This window comes from Pteropus medius, unplaced genomic scaffold (assembly GCF_902729225.1).
Source record: "Pteropus medius unplaced genomic scaffold, Ma_sr-lr_union100, whole genome shotgun sequence".
NCBI lineage: Eukaryota > Metazoa > Chordata > Mammalia > Chiroptera > Pteropodidae > Pteropus > Pteropus medius.
Window position 1 is genome coordinate 87,723 of NW_024353409.1, and position 16,844 is coordinate 104,566.

The 16,844-nt window shown below is 38.2% G+C and overlaps 1 protein-coding gene across 1 annotated transcript; it reads left to right on the forward strand.

Moving 5' to 3' along the window:
* Window positions 1-3,585: 3,585 nt before the first annotated feature.
* Window positions 3,586-16,559, forward strand: LOC120592818 (zinc finger protein 665-like). Its single transcript, XM_039850488.1, is given in 7 exon segments — window positions 3,586-3,685; window positions 3,783-3,862; window positions 4,062-4,165; window positions 11,579-11,650; window positions 11,652-11,974; window positions 12,049-12,393; window positions 12,396-16,559. Coding segments are annotated over 7 exon segments (1,242 nt in total). The 3' UTR covers window positions 12,614-16,559.
* Window positions 16,560-16,844: the final 285 nt, after the last annotated feature.

A 16,844-nucleotide genomic window follows, 5' to 3' on the forward strand; every position in this document is an offset into this window, starting at 1 on the left:
ATGATTGGCTACAGAAGCTGTGGTACATATATACAATGGAATATTAGCCATAAGAAGAGATGAAATACTGCCATTTGTGACAACATGGATGGACCTTGAGATAATCATGCTAAGTGAAATAAGTCAGACAGAAAAAGTAGAAATTACTTATATAAACCTCAAAGCAACAAATGAATAGAACAAACAAACAGAGACTCAGGGACATGGACTATAGACTAGTGGTTACCAGAGGATAGGGGATGGAGAAGAAGGGAGCGGCCCATGGGGTAAAGGGAGTCAAATATAGGGTGTAGGGGCAGTGAAGTGGGTAAAGGGGATCAAATATATGGCAACTGAAGGAAACTGGACTTTAGGTGGTAAAGACACAATAGAATATACATTTGTCAAATTACAATGTGCACTTTAAAACTATATAATTGTGCTAACCAATGTTACTCCAATAAATTTAATTAAAAAAAAAAAAAAGAGTGGCCTGGATCCCCAGGGACCTACTTGCTCATTCAAACAATGCTTCCCATCCCGGTTCTGCTAGATCGGGTGACTTTTAAGATATGACATCACCTGCACCCAACACCCCACAGATTGGACCGCTGCTCTGGGTGGAGCATCATCATTGTGTTAATGAGATGTTCCAGGTGGTTCTAAGGTGAGGCCAGGATTGGCAGGAGGGCTCCTGGACACATTTGTGAGAGATAAGAGCAGGCTTTGGTCAAGGGCAGGTAACAGGGGGGCTCTGTTGGGTTGGTTGGGGGGTGTGCAGGAGAGCGGCCCTCATTCTCAGGGCTGTGGGGATTTGTGGACGTTTGTGGGAAGGCAGAGCACGGGAAAACAGGAAAGAAGAAACTCACAGTTTGGTCTTCTCGTAGGAGGTCACTGTCCCTGACTCTCTTGTAACAATGGACATAAGAACATGGCCTTTTTATCATTTCCCAGCGCTTCTGCCTGTGAGTGTGGGGGAAGCAGATGACGGGGCTCTGTTGACACCTTTGAAGGCTCACTCTCAAGATGCAGCCGTGATTCCTCACACAACATCGCCCAAGCTAACGACCCAGAGCAAGAGGATGAGGACAAAATGGCTACTTCTCAGGTAAACGTTCTGTCCCAGGACCGTGCGTGCTTTTCCTCCTAAAATTGGTGGATTTAGAACCTACGACCTTTGATTGCCTACTACTGACATTCCTGCCTCTCAAGTGTGTTTTCAACTACTTATTTTTTTCCTTTTGTTCTATGAGAGTCAAGCTCAGCTCTTTAGAATACTTCCGTCCTTTGTCCAAGAGCCTTTTCTGCAATCTCTCCATCTGGGCTCCTAAGGGCATGAAGAATTGTCACCGGGAATTAATGACCCTCAACTATTGAAAACATCCCCTTTGTGACAGACGGACACAAACATGGGAAGGCGTCGATGTCCACGATCCCTGTGGGGCGAGTCAGATGCTCGGGTGTTATGAAAAACAGGAGTGTAGCTTGTAGGTTCCTATGGCGGCAACATCTGTGCTGTTAGAACGGGATTGAGAAAGTGCACGTTTGACCAGAGTGGTCGGAATAGCTCAGAGTGTTCTGAAAAAGAATAATTAGAATAGACCTGCTCACAAGAGTGTTAGAAAAGACTTACCTTTTAAGTGCACTGTCAGAGTTACAGAACACAGGAGCTTTATGTGAGTTAAAATTTGCATAAAACTAATGTTTTATGTTCAGATTTAGATTATAATTTCCTCATTTATTTATTTTTGCCAGTAATATCACAGCAGTGATAATGTGTCTTTCCCTGTTTCTTGGTCACCTGATCCATTTGTTCCATTTCACCTAATTTTTACTTGTTTGATGAGCTCTCCTCACTATAAAATTACTATTTTCCCCTTTATTTACATAATTTATTGTGAGGTGGTTAATGTTAAATAAATTTATATTCATCATTTCCTTAAATTCATGTCTTTTTGAGCAATTATTATTATTATTGTTATTATTATTATTTATCAGGTGTACATTATAATTTGACATCTATATATTCTATTGAGTTATTATTTTTTTAAATGTTGCATGCCACACCACTGAAGCAATGAAGACGTTTTAAACACCACAACTGAGGACTTGAACCTTCATCCGCAGCTACCTATGTGCTCATTAGGTGCAGTTGTTCTACTAGTGGCTTCAGTCATTCTCTATGATAAGTGTTTGGAAAACATTCATCGTGACGACCTTTATTCATCTTCAACTCATAGGCTCCGTTGCTCCTCGAGAAGCCTGGGGATGGGCCACACAGGTGCTGCCTCCCAGGCCGCATAGGCCGCATGGTCTGCATGGTGTGCATGGCCGATGGTGTCTCATGTGCCTTTTTCCCTCCGCTTATCGCGCGAAAAGAAAGCGAGAGATTGGGTTTTGAAGTAGAGGCTCTAATCAAAATCCAAAATTTGAGCCTTGTTACTCCAAATTTTCATTATATGGCACACTCATGTTACTGACACACTTTACATCACCACTTTTTGTATTTTCAAGAGAGTTTACAAGAAATCATATTAATGTATGTTCGAGTGTGTTAAAATTTTAATGGACATCTTAGCACAAATGATATGCAAAAGTTTTCAAAGAAATGAAAGACTAAGCAGCAGTAGCTCTAACTTATATTATTGTGTGTTCCTCTCCCTATAGTGTTTATAAAATACAAAGACTCAGCTACAAATAGATTTATGAGATTCACAGAATTTCAAAATAATCTTGATATTATTGATGTGAAAAATTCTATTCTCTGTCACTTTTAATGTGTTCATAGCTCCCATATGTCTGTCGGCCTGTGTGCATAAAATGTTAACGTTGTTTGAGCTGTCCTTACTTGCTTAAGCTGTGTTCTTCTCAGTTATAGAAACTGCTGTGAACGTTCATGAGGGTTGTCTGTGCGTGCTGGTCCGTGTCCTTTTTCAAAAATTGTAGATAGAGTTTGAAGAAAAACTTTGGCTCTAACATTTACTGGATCTTTCAGAAAATATTCTCATAAAAGAAGAATAATATTTTCCTCGTATTACTTATATGCATTATAATTAACATATAAAAAAGGTTAGAATTATATCTAGAATACAGTTAATTTTCAAGACATTAGTGTCACTAGGTAAAAGTGAGGTTCTTAAAAATGTGGAAACAGAGGCCCCACCCCAGAACTCCTCAGTTGGAATCTCCATTTTTTGATCTTCATTGTTGTCCATGTTAAAATTTGAGAAGTCCTTTACAATTCTAAGTCATCATGACTTTTCCATCTAAGAAACGTGCACAGTGTATCCTGTATGATACACGTACCATACTCAAAAAGCCATGTGTCTGTGTCGATTCCTTAATTTTAAAATGTACCTTCCAGAAAAGTAAAGTCTCCTCAGTGGTTTAGTGGATCGTATGTCATCCTCTTTTCCCAGAGTTAGAAAATACACTAGACAATATTTCTGTCAATGATTTTACTGTTTATTTTTGGATACTCTCCTAGGTCACAACTAGTTTCCTTAACTCTATTTTTATATTCAGTCACTTTAGGAACTCTGCCCGTGGCCACTTGGTAAATGTGTATTTTGTTTCGGAGACGATTTGACATCCAGGGATGTGGCCATGGATGTCTCTCCGGAGGAGTGGGAATGCCTGGATCCGGCTCAGCGGAAACTGTATGGGGACGTGATGCTGGAGACCTACAGGAACCTGGTCTCCCTCGGTGAGGACGACTTCCCTCCAGAATGCCTACCCCACCTGCAGGGTTTTGTTTCTTTCATTGGTATGTGGTTTCTCGGAGCTTCTGCTTTGTGTGGTAGAGTTTCAGATCGCTGCTCTCAAAGGTCAAACTGGGGGTTGCCGGTGTAGAATAGAAGTCTTCATGATGTACCTGGAAGAGGTACTGAACACTTTACGTGCTGGATCTGAACACTTTACGTGTTGTCTAGTAGAGTAAAGGTGCTGTGAGAAAACAGTATTTAGGGAATCATTGTCTAGAATATTCTAACATTCTACAATGTCCTCTCTTTGTACCTGAGCACTTACTGGATTGGAAACTGGAGAATCTCCATCAAAACTCATGTTCCTTCTTCTAATAGACAGGCCTTGCTGTCTCTAAGCCAGACCTGGTCACCATTTTGGAGCACATGGAGGAGGCCTGGGATATGAAGAGAAGAAAGGCAATCAATGTCCATTCACCGAGGTAGGTGGGAATGAAGGAAGCAGATGACACCGGTGAGAGAGCCGAAGGTCACGGAGGAAGCCAGACTTTCAGATGTGGTTTGGAAATCTCTGCTTCACTGGAAAGGAAATGAGAAGCCCAGGTTTCTTTCTGTCACTGTCACAGAGGGACAGGTCTCTCCAAGACGTCCCATGCTCCTACATCCTCTAGGGACTCTCCACCTGCTCCGTGATCTCTGTCACATTTGCAGTGAGGGCCAACGTCCTCCCCTTGGCCTGTGGGGCCCGGCAGGGTCTGCCTGTCCTTCCATTACCTTGGGAGCCTGGGAATGTCTGCACCTTATGAGGAATTCTACAAGAAGCCATTTTTAAATTTCCATTCTTGTCCCACGCGAGGACTTTGTGAAGGAAGTGGTGGAGGTCCTGGGATTTGGTGCAGAAATCCCAGGGGCACTGAGGAGAGATGGCTTATGTTTTCTGCTTTATAAGTTCTGATCTTAAGGAGGCTTCAAACACGACCCTACAAAGTTCAGAGTCAGCAGTTTTATCGCACCACCCTAAAACGAGAAGACTCATTCTGTTTCACTTCAAAATGTTCTTTTGCTGTGTCTGAAGGAACGTTAGAAATTTCAAGTCTGTGTTCTTCCATTTTTTCCATGTTAGAGTAGGTTTATGTGTCTGTTTCCCTCACAGAGCTTGTCAATAAATTAATAGCACAGGGCAGTTTAGCACGTTGCCCACCGAAGAGGAGAGTCTTCATGTTACCTGATTTCTTAATAACTATCATTTTATTATTGTGTCTTGTTCAGTCCAAGCTGGCTGGGGCTGTGTCTCGTATGTTTTCACTTTCTCATTAGAGCTGGGTCAGTTTGTGAATTTTGATTCAGAAGTGCTGATATAGCGTGCTCGAACGTACTCCTTTTGGAAGAAGTGGGTTACATTGCTTTTAGGCTCCCATATTTAGGAAAATGTTTGCTTCCTCAATTTCAGTTTTCTTGAGGCCAACAGTAATCGTTAGGGTTTTCATGTGCCTTGCTCAGCATGTCTCTGAATCACGGTGTATGTTCATCTCAAATGCCGATTTTATAGATCAGTGATTCTCGGCACGTAGTATAATTTTCTCCTGACTTCGTTCGTGACTTATCTTGCTTATTTTTCATTTCAGTTAATGGTCAGGTTTTTGGGGTTTTTGTTTGTTTGTTTGTTTGTTTTTATCCTGTGTAGTTAAATAGTGTGGAAATAGTCATCATTTCATATGCATTGACTGATGATTTTCTCTTTTTGAGAGAAACACTTTTTTGAATGGAAGGTAATGAAATTTTTTATAATTATCTGTTAGATATCATTTTTGCTTTTCAAGTTTGGAAAAAGTTATGACTAAAAATGTAACATCTCAATCATCTGTAACTGTGGAATTCAGTCGTGTTAAGTATGTCCAAATTGTTGTGCAACTGATCTCTGGAAATACACATCTTGCCAAACTGTCTGAAAACCATTAAACAACCACTTTCTCATTTCCCTTTGCCCCAAGCCCCTGGGTACTACCATTTCACTTTTTTAATGTCTATGAGGCAGATTACATTAGATGATTCACAGGAATGGAATTTTAGTATGTCTTTTTGTGAGTCGTTTCCTTCATTTAACAAATGTTCTCAAGGTTTTTCTTCATTGTATCAGAGGAGTTCTATTTCTATGTCAAGGCTGAGTAATATTCTGGTGTATGTACATGTTACATTTTCTGTACCCATTCATCTATCCATGGACGTTTGGGTTGCTTCCACCTCTTACAGACTTTTGTGAATAATGCTACAATATACGTGGGTGAGTAAATGTCTCTTGCAGTCCGTCTTTTGAAGTCTTTTGGATAGATACCCAAAAAGTGGGATATCACTTCAATGGATAATTTTATTTTAAATTGTTTGAGAAACACCATACTGTTTTTCATACAGTTTGCGCCATTTTCTGTTTCATCCAACTGTACATAAAGGTTTAATTTCTCCACATTGATTCAACACTTGAAGTTGGGGTATACATTTTTTGACAGTATTTTATGTCAACTATACTGACAGTTTTTAACGTAATCCTAATTATATGCCACCAATATAAAATAGTTATTTAGTTTGATTTTCTTTCTTTCTTTCTTTTTTTTGCTTATGAAAGTATAAGAGAAGTATTGTACAAATTGAACAGAAGAAAGATATATCACAATTTTTTGTGGTCAAAGATGCAGTCATTGAACTTATTTATTTTGATTATCAAAGTATAATTGAAATGCAATATTAGTTTTAGGTGGATAACAGTGATTCTTCATTTGTAAATCTTGTGAAGTGATCACCACAGTAAGCCTAGTGACCATCTGTGACCTTACAAAGGCATTACAATATCGCCGACTGTATTTCCTTTGCTGTACATTACATCCCCATTCCTTAGTCATTTTATAACGAGACCTTTATAGCGCTTATCCACTTCACCTCTTTCTCTTTTCCCCACGGCTCTCTCTTGTCTGTAAATTCTCTACCTGCGAATCTTTTTCTGATTTGGTTGTTCGTTATTATTTTTTACATTCCACATATAAATGAAATCGTATGAAATTTGTCTTTCTCTGTCTGACTCATTTCACTTAGCATAGTATCCTCTAGAACCATCCATGTCGTTGCTATTGGCAGGATTTCCTTCTTTCTTTTGGCTGAATGATATTCCGTTGTGTACATGTATCACATATTCTTTGTCCATCAATCTATCAGTGGACATTTAGGTTGCTTCCATATCTCGTGTATTGTAAGAAACGTTGAAGTGGATGTAGGGGTGCATATAGCTTTTCAAATGAGTGTTTTGGTATTCTTTGGCTAAGCACCCAGGAGTGGAATTACTCGTTCGTATGGTAGTTCTGTTTGTAATTCTTGAGGAACCTTCCTACTGTTTGTGGCTGCACTGAGTTTTACATATTTGTAATATAATTTTTATAGCTTCCCGTTCAATTCACTCTTTTATAATTATGTAATGCCCTTCTTTTCGGAGTGATACTTTTTGACACTGTGCGTTTGTCCGATATTAGTATGGCCACCCATACTTTTCATTGATTATTTCATGTAATACATTTCCCCATGTTTTTAGTTACATCCTATATGTGTCCTCGCTTCTAAAGTGAGTCTTTTGTAGACAAAAGGTAGTTGGATATTATTTTTTAAATTCATTCAGCCAACTTTTTTCTTTTGATCAAGGGAGCTTCATCTATTTGTTTATTTTTATTTATTTATTTATTTATTTATTTATTTATTTATTTATTTATTTATTTATGCTGATGTTGGTTAATGAAATTCTCTGATAGGAAATATGGAATAGCTGTGAAGTTACCTACTCTATAGTGTGAATATCCATTTGAATTATTTCAAATGTACGATAGGATTAAACTTATAGTCAGGCATTTCTAAACATCAGAGCTTTACAAGTGAAGATAGAAATCCTAAATGTGATCAATTTGACGATCCCTTAACCAGGGATATATTACGCTTCCATAAAGAAATAATCCCTTCTTGTCCCAAGGTCTATAAATTTTGTGATTGTGGGAGTCTATTTATACAATCATCATGATTTAATAGGTATCATGGAATAATTGGGAACAACTTTACATGTTCAATGAAATTAGTGCCCTCACTAATGTCTTTTCTGTCTTCGGTGATTACCAGACTACGTGTAATGGAGAGGGAAGTTATCAATTCATTGATTCTTAGGAAAACTTTAACCAAGGGTGAAATCTTAAGAAACATCAGAAAATTCAGTTTCCAGAGAACCATTATAAATGTGGGGGAGTCTTTGGTCAAAGCTCAAATCTCACTATACAGCAGAAAAGTCATATTGTAGAGAAGACAAACAACTGTACTTAACTTGACAGGTCTTTGAACCAGTCTTTAAACCTAAGTGAACATGAGAATGTTCATACCGAGGAGAAACCTTACAAATGTAATCGGTGTAGAAAAGTCTTTAGTCAATTATCCAGTCTAAATAGACGTGAGAAAATTCACACTGGAGTGAGTGGTAATGCCTTTACTCGATATTCATATCTTAGTAGACATGAGAAATTCTTACTTGACAGAAATGTTACAGATGTAAGGAACGTGGTAAAGCCTTTATTTGATGTTCATATCTTACTAGACATGAGATATTCCACACTGGAGAGAAACCTTACGAATGTGAAGGTCAACAGAGGAACAATGGATACTGCCAGCACTTCTGCCAGGGAGATCTCTTTTTCTCTGGCCCTCACTGCGAGAATTCAGTGTCTCCCTGTAAGTCCCTGGTGCCCCCCACATAGCCTACCCGGCACTGGTGCTCAAATCAAGCAGATCCGTCACCGTGAAAGTCAGCTTGGGGACATGGCCCTTTTAATAGGTGTTTGCAGCTGCCAGCTGCCGCCTCCACAACCTCTGTCCCATTCAGCCGCTCAGAACCCGGCAGCTCCCTCCTTATACCTTCTACTGGTGCAGAGTGATTTTGTAATTCTCTCCTTAGTCATAGGCCTTGTTTATCTAGACCCTAGGTGAGTCTGTCTGCTTTTTGTTCTGTGTCACAACTTCAATGTGGTCACAAAGGACATGAATAAAATCTCTATCATCTGTGCCATTTTTTTCCCTGATCTCCCAATACCATACTTTATAGATATATCGGGAGTAGGTATCACTGACTTGTTCCTGATGTTAGAGTAAAGGCTTTTAGTCTTTCACCAGTATGTTGTTAGCTGTGCGCTTGTCATATAGGTCCTCTTTTACATTGAGGGACTTGATTTTTCTTTTTAGTTCATTGAAGGGTTTTTTTTAATCATGAAAAGCTAACTTTTCTCAAATGCTTTTGCTGCATCGGTTGAGGTGTTCAAGTGTCTTTTTTCATTCATCTTTTTACTGTGCTATGTTACATTGAATGATTTTTCTGTGTGGAAACTACCTTGCATTCCAAGGACATAACCCCGTTAGTTATGGTGGATGATCCTTTCAGTGTGTTACTTAACTTGGTTTGTGCTTTCATCAATAATCTTTTCATTATTATTCACTTTGCTATTAGGGCAGTTTTGTCCTCCTGGATATTTAGAAGGGTTTCCTTGTCTTTAGTTTTTTGGGAGGTATTTGAGAAAGATTGGCATTACTGTTTTTTAAACGTTAGAATTTTGTAGTGGTTGTTTTATTCTTTCTTGAATGGTTTTGTTTAGTCATTTAATCTTTTCACAAGTTAGAGGTGTGTTCAGATATTTTAACTCTTCAAGAGTCACCCAGAAACCATTTCCAAGATCAATGGCTGTGTAATGTTGTCGTAGTGACACAGCTTAGCTTTCGTATGTCCCTGGAAGTATCTTTCTATCTTCCTGGTACTAATAAGTGTTTTTCTCTAAGTTCCTGCTCTAAGCCTTTGGGATCTGTACTGCCTAGGTGGGCAGTCGTGGATCTGAACATGTCATCTGAGTCTGTAGGTCCAGGTTCCAATTTTGTTTTTGTCATTTTCTATGGAAACTAGGGTTATGTCCCTAAACCCTCTGAGTCTACTGCTGTTACTTGAATGTGTATTGGTAATTTCCCACAAGTCTTTTTAAAACACATTAGTGCTGTTAGATGGCTAAGGATATTGCATGTTTTGTGCTGAAGACTCAAAAGTTTCTGGCATCTTTCTTATGAGACAGTCTCTTGCCTGCATCATATTCTATGTTTTTATTTGGAAATGTCTACCTTCACCTTAATTGCCAAGGCACAGATTCTATTTCATATATTGTGGTCCAATATACTGGACGAGCAAACGGGCCTGTATACACAGGGAATCGCTCTATGAATCAGCTGTTATAGAGCAGTCATAAAAATCTCAACAGTGAGTTTTGTCTCCTTTTAATATTCTTTATAATGTTGTGTCTTTTCCTGACGTGATATTTCGAAGTCAGTGATGCCCACTTACTTTCCAATTCTCATACTGTGTGCTCTTTCTAAAACAGAAGTTCTTTTTTTCATTCTGAAGGGAGCATGTTTAGAGTTCGAGAGAGTTCAATTTCTGTAATATGGTTACCTATTATTTACTGTTAGTGTTCTCATGGGTTCCTAGAACTCTTTTTTTTAAATTAATTTTTATTGTGACATACAAATGATGGTTTTTCACATTCATTATGCAACATAGATAACATGCACGACTTGTCAATGTTCTCAAATGCCAGTATTTGTGGGTACAGATAGTTTTATGACAGATATTTAGGAAAGTTTGTTATTTTTTAATTTTTATTTTTCATTTTATTTTTCTAAGAACTTTTTTTTTGGACATGAATTATTGACGCTTTAATTTTCTCAATGGTATATTTGTTGTATAATTTCAGATGGCTCTATATTTAGATTATTCTTTAGGTAATGTGATTTTGGATGATTCACAATTACAATGTATTATCTTTAGCATTTATGTTGAATATGTATGTAAAAATATGTATTACGTATGTTTTTCCTCAGTTATGTGATTGCGGTATTGTTACTAACAGCTGATATGTATTTTGAAATCATGATGGGAAATACCTTTTCCTTGAAAGCTAATATAAATTTTCACAATGAGTATTTTTATCATAGGGTTATTGAAACTAGCCTACTCTTAAATTCATTTGATTTGCATGTGACAACTATTTTGTTGTAAAGAAACCTATTTCTTTGTTATTTTAGAAGATTGTGTATCATGTTCAGTGAGTTACATAACTGTGTTGAGTATAATGTGGTGTAATATTAGATATCAACAAGAAACATTTACTTAGAGATGAATTAATTAGTAGGGTAAATATGTGTTTTTAATTTCTTTAGATCTCTGTCCTTCATATGTGATCAAGAAATTGAAACCAACAAAACCCAGTAGTACAGGAGGAGAATACCAAACAGTGATATTTGGAAGATGTGAAAGCCATGTAATCAAAGATTTTTACTTCAGGGAAATCCAGGAAGATATGCATGATTTTGCTTGTCAGCAGAGAAATGATGAAAGCAATCACAAAGGAATGTCTATAAGTCCTAGAAAACATCTCACTGATAGAAAAGGTGAACTTGGTAGTGAGCGTGCTGGAAAGGAGCCTATTAAAAACGGGCTTGGACAGAGGTTTCAGTCACATCAGGCTGATATGACGACGTTTCAAACTGAAGGGAACATTGATGAATGTAATCCACCTGAGAAGCCTATTGACTATACTTCCTTTGTTTCTCCACTTGAAAGAGCTTTTCCTAGGGTTCAATCCACTGTTCCTACTGTATATAGGAATGACTCTATGCTTCCTTCAATACTGACAGATCTGAAAGCGTGCATGAAAAATTCTTACAAATGTACTGAGTGTGGCAAAGCCTTTAGGGTACGTGCAAGGTTGATGACATCAGAGAATTCATAGTGGAGAGAAACATTACAAATGTACTGAGTGTGGCAAATACTATAGTGTGCTTTCAAGCTTAACTATACATCAGAGAATCCATACCGGAGAGAAACCTTACAAATGTAATGAGTGTGGAAAAGCCTTCAATCCTCAGTTACCAACAGTCGGTACATATTGGAAGGAAACCTTACAAATGTAATGAGTGCGAGAAAGCCTGTAGAGTGCATTCAAACCTAAGTGTACATCAGAGATTGCATACTTTAAAGAAACCTTACAAATGTAATAAGTGTGGCAAAGACTTTACTGTCCACTCAAGCCTAACTACACATCAGAGAATCCATACTGGAGAGAAACCTTACATATGTAATGAGTGTGGTAAAGAGGTTAGTGTGCATTCAAGCCTAACCGCTCATCAGAGAATCCATACTGGAGAGAAACCTTACAGATGTAATGAGTGTGGCAAAGCCTTTAGTGTGCATTCAAACCTAACTATACATCTGAAAATCTATACTGGACAGAAACCTTTTTAATCTAATGTGGCAAAGTTTTTCATAAGAGATCACACCTTGTATTTAAACAGAGAATGCATACTGCAGAGAAACCTTACAAATTTAATGAGTGTGGGAAAGCCTTTATTATGTGTGCAAGGCTAACTAGTCATCAGAGAATCCATACTGGAGAGAAACCATACAAATGCAGTGAGTGTGGGAAAGACTTTACTGTTCATTCAAGCCTAACTACACATCAGAAGTTGCACACTGGAGAGAAACCTTACAAATGTATTGAGTGCGACAAAGCCTATAGTTTGTGTGCAAGCCTAGCTTACCATCAGTTAACTCATTCAGGTGAGAAACCTTACCAATGTAGTGAGTGTGGCAAAGCCTATAGTTGTGTGCAAGCCTAGCTTACCATCGGTTAACTCATTGTGAAGAGAAAGCTTACCAATGTAGTGAGTGTGGCAAAGCCTATAGTTTGCGGGGAAGCCTAGTTTACCATCAGTTAACTCATTCTGGAGAGAAACCTTACAAATGTAATGAGTGTGGTAAAGAGTTTAGTGCGCATTCAAGCCTAACTAAACATCAGAGAATCCATACTGCAGAGAAACCTTAAAATATATTGAGTGTGGGAAAGCCACGAGTGTGAGTTCCAGGAAGCTTAGCATCAGATACTCCATACTGGTGAGAAGCCTTGGAAATGTAGTGGATGTGGCAGGGCTTTTAGGTATTGCCTTCTTCAACTTAGGATTCAGTAAATAGTTCATATTTGCAAATGCTGTGAATGTGGCAGAATTTTAAATTAGGACCCACTCTTTGCTAGCTGTAAGAGTACACGTTCTGGAGAGATACCACTCAGATTACTGTGTGGCCAAGAGTTTATCCAGAGATCAACAGTTGGGAACAGTGGAATGATTCCTTACAGTTGCAACGAGTGTGGTAAAGCCATTGGAGTTCACGTATTTTGGAAGACCAGATTCAACAGTGAAGAGAAATTACATAAATATGTGTCAGAACCTTTATCCATGCCTTTCAGTTCTTCAGACAGCAGAATTTGGGAAAACACGCGTAGGTAATGTACGTGTTATTGCTTTTACAAAAGAGAAAACTGGGACGTCAGGAGATAATATTTTGGAGAGTAACCTTAGAAATGTGAATGTCATAGGCTTTTCATCAAATATATACATGTTTTGGGTAATGACAGAATTAATGGAAGGCAGAAACTATAGTAATATAATGAACATGGAAATACTAAGCAACAGTGTGTCCTCAGGATTCACCCAGAATTTGTGCATTTGTAATGAATGTAGTAATTTTTTCAGCCAGTTCTCACAACCAGCTCCTCAGTCAATAATTCATACTAGAAATAGCTAAGTCCACAGTTCTCTGAAATGAAAACGTTACATACTGCAGAAATGTTACAAATGTACTATGTTAAAACTCTGAACATCACAGGAACATGTACAAACAGCCCACTATCTTCAGTGTTTCTAATATTTAGTTTTATTTTCTTGGAAGACTACATGATTATGAGTTTTAACCTGAAGTTCAAAGTCTGCTGAACTTGTGCCTTCCTTCCAGGCCTTTTGTGCTAGTCTGTGGGAAGCAGTCCATACGATGAAAAGGCCTCCTTCAAGGGGCATGATTCATTCTTACCATGTTGCCTGGTGAAACACACTGAATATCAAATTCATTATTGTGTGAATTACCATCAGAGAAGGCAGAGAATAAAGCCACACTCTTCTAAGTCTTTATACTTACTGGGCTCAGGGCGCAGGTCTCTGAACAGGCCTCACCCACTATGAAACAGCAGGTCCAGTTATAAATGGCCTGGTCTTTTCATGGGGGAGACTGCGAAGTGACAAGGGAGTGATTAGTGGTAGAAATCATGCAGAAAAAGTGGTGACTTTCTCCATCGAATGGCAATAATTGTTGTATATCAGAGATTCGTGAAAAATTTGTCTTATTCTTGGGAATTATCGAGAGAGCAGATACCTGAGAGGAAAGCTTATTCAAAAGAAGCAGAATAGTATGTGCGTGTGTATGGTTCTCACCGAAGTGCTGGTATTAAGTTTTGCCAGGTTCATTGGGAATATGTCGTAGGGCTCACGTTTTAAGGAATAAAATTTAATTACCTTTCATAACCCTGAATGAGTCATGTTTCTTGTACCAACACAGTTTCATCCCACCTTTGTCGCATACTTCATAAGAAAAACAGGCAATGCACCATTGGGCTCCCAAGGTCAAAGGAATCTATGACGATTTTCTTACATGATGGGTTCAAAGAATATGGTTAGCAGTTATATACTCACAATGTGCCCCTGGGTTATTCTCTCCACGCTCTGCCCATAACATTTATGAGGCTGTAATCAAACTATCTTACCCAAAAGTGGGTTGGCTGCACCTTAGGTTTATTCTAGTTTTGATTTTTGAGAAACACCATACTGTTCAAACAGTTTGCCCCAATTTACATTTCATCTGACTGTACATTAGCGTTTAATTTCTCAACATTGGTTCAACAGTTAGTGTTTTGTTTTCTTGATAGTGGTCTTCGTCTTTGGTGTGAGGTGCTGTCTTATGTGTGGGCTTTTTTTTACGTAGCAGATACATTTATATTTTGGGATGAGAATAAAGAACCGGTGGACAGACATGGACCCGAGAACAGATAGTTAGAAGCAGAAGTCTAGCACGACTTTGTCTTTAAGAGCAGTTTGAGGTTCACAGCAGAACTGAAGTTCGAGTTCCCTTGTGACTTCTGCCCCCTCATGCATTACCTCCTTCTAAATGTCCCCCACCAGAGTGGTATCTTTCTTACGTAGATGAAGCTCCATTGACACACCATCATCCCCAAAGACTATAGCTCACTTTAAAGGTTCAAGTTGGTTTCATTACATGGGTGTGGACAAATTTATGGTGATCCACCATTATAGTATAGAGATTAGTTTCACACCCCCTGAATATTCCGTGCTCTGCTTATTCATTCCTCTTGTAAACCCTAGGAACCAGTGACCTTTTTACCATCTCCATTATTTTGCCTTTTTTAGAATGTCATAGTTGGAGTCATACAGTATGTACCCTTTTCGGATTGGCTTCTTTCACTTCATATTAGGTAATCTGACTGGACAGAAGCCTTACGAATGTGAAAAATGGCAAAGCCTTCAACTGGTGTTCACATCTTACTCAACACGAGAGAATACACACTACAGAGCAGTGGTGGTACAATTGTGGAGACTGTGGTAAAGCCTTTTTCTGAAGTTCTTGTCTCACTATACAGGAGCAAAGCCTTACAAGTATAAAGAATGTGGCTCAAAGACTTAACCCGATGTTCACATCTTATTCAACATGAGAAAATTCATACCGAAAAGAAACCTTACAAATGCAGAGAATGTGCCAAAACCTTGACTGGTGTTCAGCTCTTACTGACCACGAGATAGTGGAGGAAAACGTCTGTGAAGAATGTGAGAAACCCCGTATCTGGGCCTATACAGCCTCAGTCCACATCACAGTGCTTACTGGGGAGAAATTCTCTTCCTAATGCTTGAAAGACCTTTGCCCAAACTATACACTTAAGAAAACCCTACAGAATTCATGCTACCAAGTGACTTTAAAGATGTTTTAAAAAATGTGGGGAAGTATTTAATCAACAATGCCATCTGAAATATTACAGAATGACATTAGAAAGTAAGGCAAGAACACTTCAGATAACACTCTAAACCAGAATATTTGTAGAGAATACACACAGACCAGTTAAAAAACTTAGAAAATGTACTTGTGAACATGCTTCAAAATATCAGGGGGATGGATGTTTGGACGGCTATAATTATGATGTGTCTTTATCTATATTGACAGTACTTGAGGTTTATTGAAAAGGAAATGTGCGATTCCACTATCAAATCCCTTCATGCTATGTTTTTATCACAATGTGCATGTGAATCGTGGGGTTGATTGTTGGTATCTTAGGAGCTGAGAGCTCTTGTATGTTACGTGGAATTCACTACAGTCTACTTTTCCCTTGAAGAGCGAGCATGTTGCAGTGTATGATGTATGAAGAAAATCAAAGTGCAGGTGGAGTGTGTGCTTGACTTCGAATGTTGATAGACGTCACTATGACATAGGTATTCAGGTTATCAGTTTTTGCATTAATATAAGATAGAGGAGCATTCTGAATTTTAAGTAGTTTTACCACTTGCTCTGTAAGACAATGAGGTGGCGGTTCATGAAAATTCTGATGTTTTTTCGTAGTAGCTATGGTTGGAGTTGTGAATATTATATGACGTGGTTGAATTAAAGAAGTCTTTAGAGATACCTGAGAAGGTATAGACAAGTCATTTTAAGTGCACAAAATTATTGTACATCCTTGTTTACTAAACAGCGAGCCTCAGTCTTGAAAATCATTGAAAACACCATGCTCAGATTATTGTACCAGAAGAACCTGAATGCTTCTTGGCCGCTTGTAATTTGTGAATTGCAAAAGCTCATACATTGTTTTTGTCATGCTTCACATAGACTATTTGTGAATTTAACATATTTTATTAATAAAACTAAAGTTGAATTTGTTCACACTGATGTGTACTGAATGACGTGTTCTGCCGTTAACTTATCCCACCTTATTCAAGGTTGTAGGTAACAAAATGCCATTTGGTAGTGCACTTGAATCACTTCATTAGCAATACTTTTTCTTCATAATTTCTTTTGTATTTGTTTGTTGTCCCTACTGGGACATGATGGTTAACACGAGATTATATAGGACCATTTTTGAGACTTTAGCTAAACTACTTCATGATATCGCTGCCTTGGCATTTATTTATTTAAATATATTATTCCAATTTAATAAAATGCACAAGATC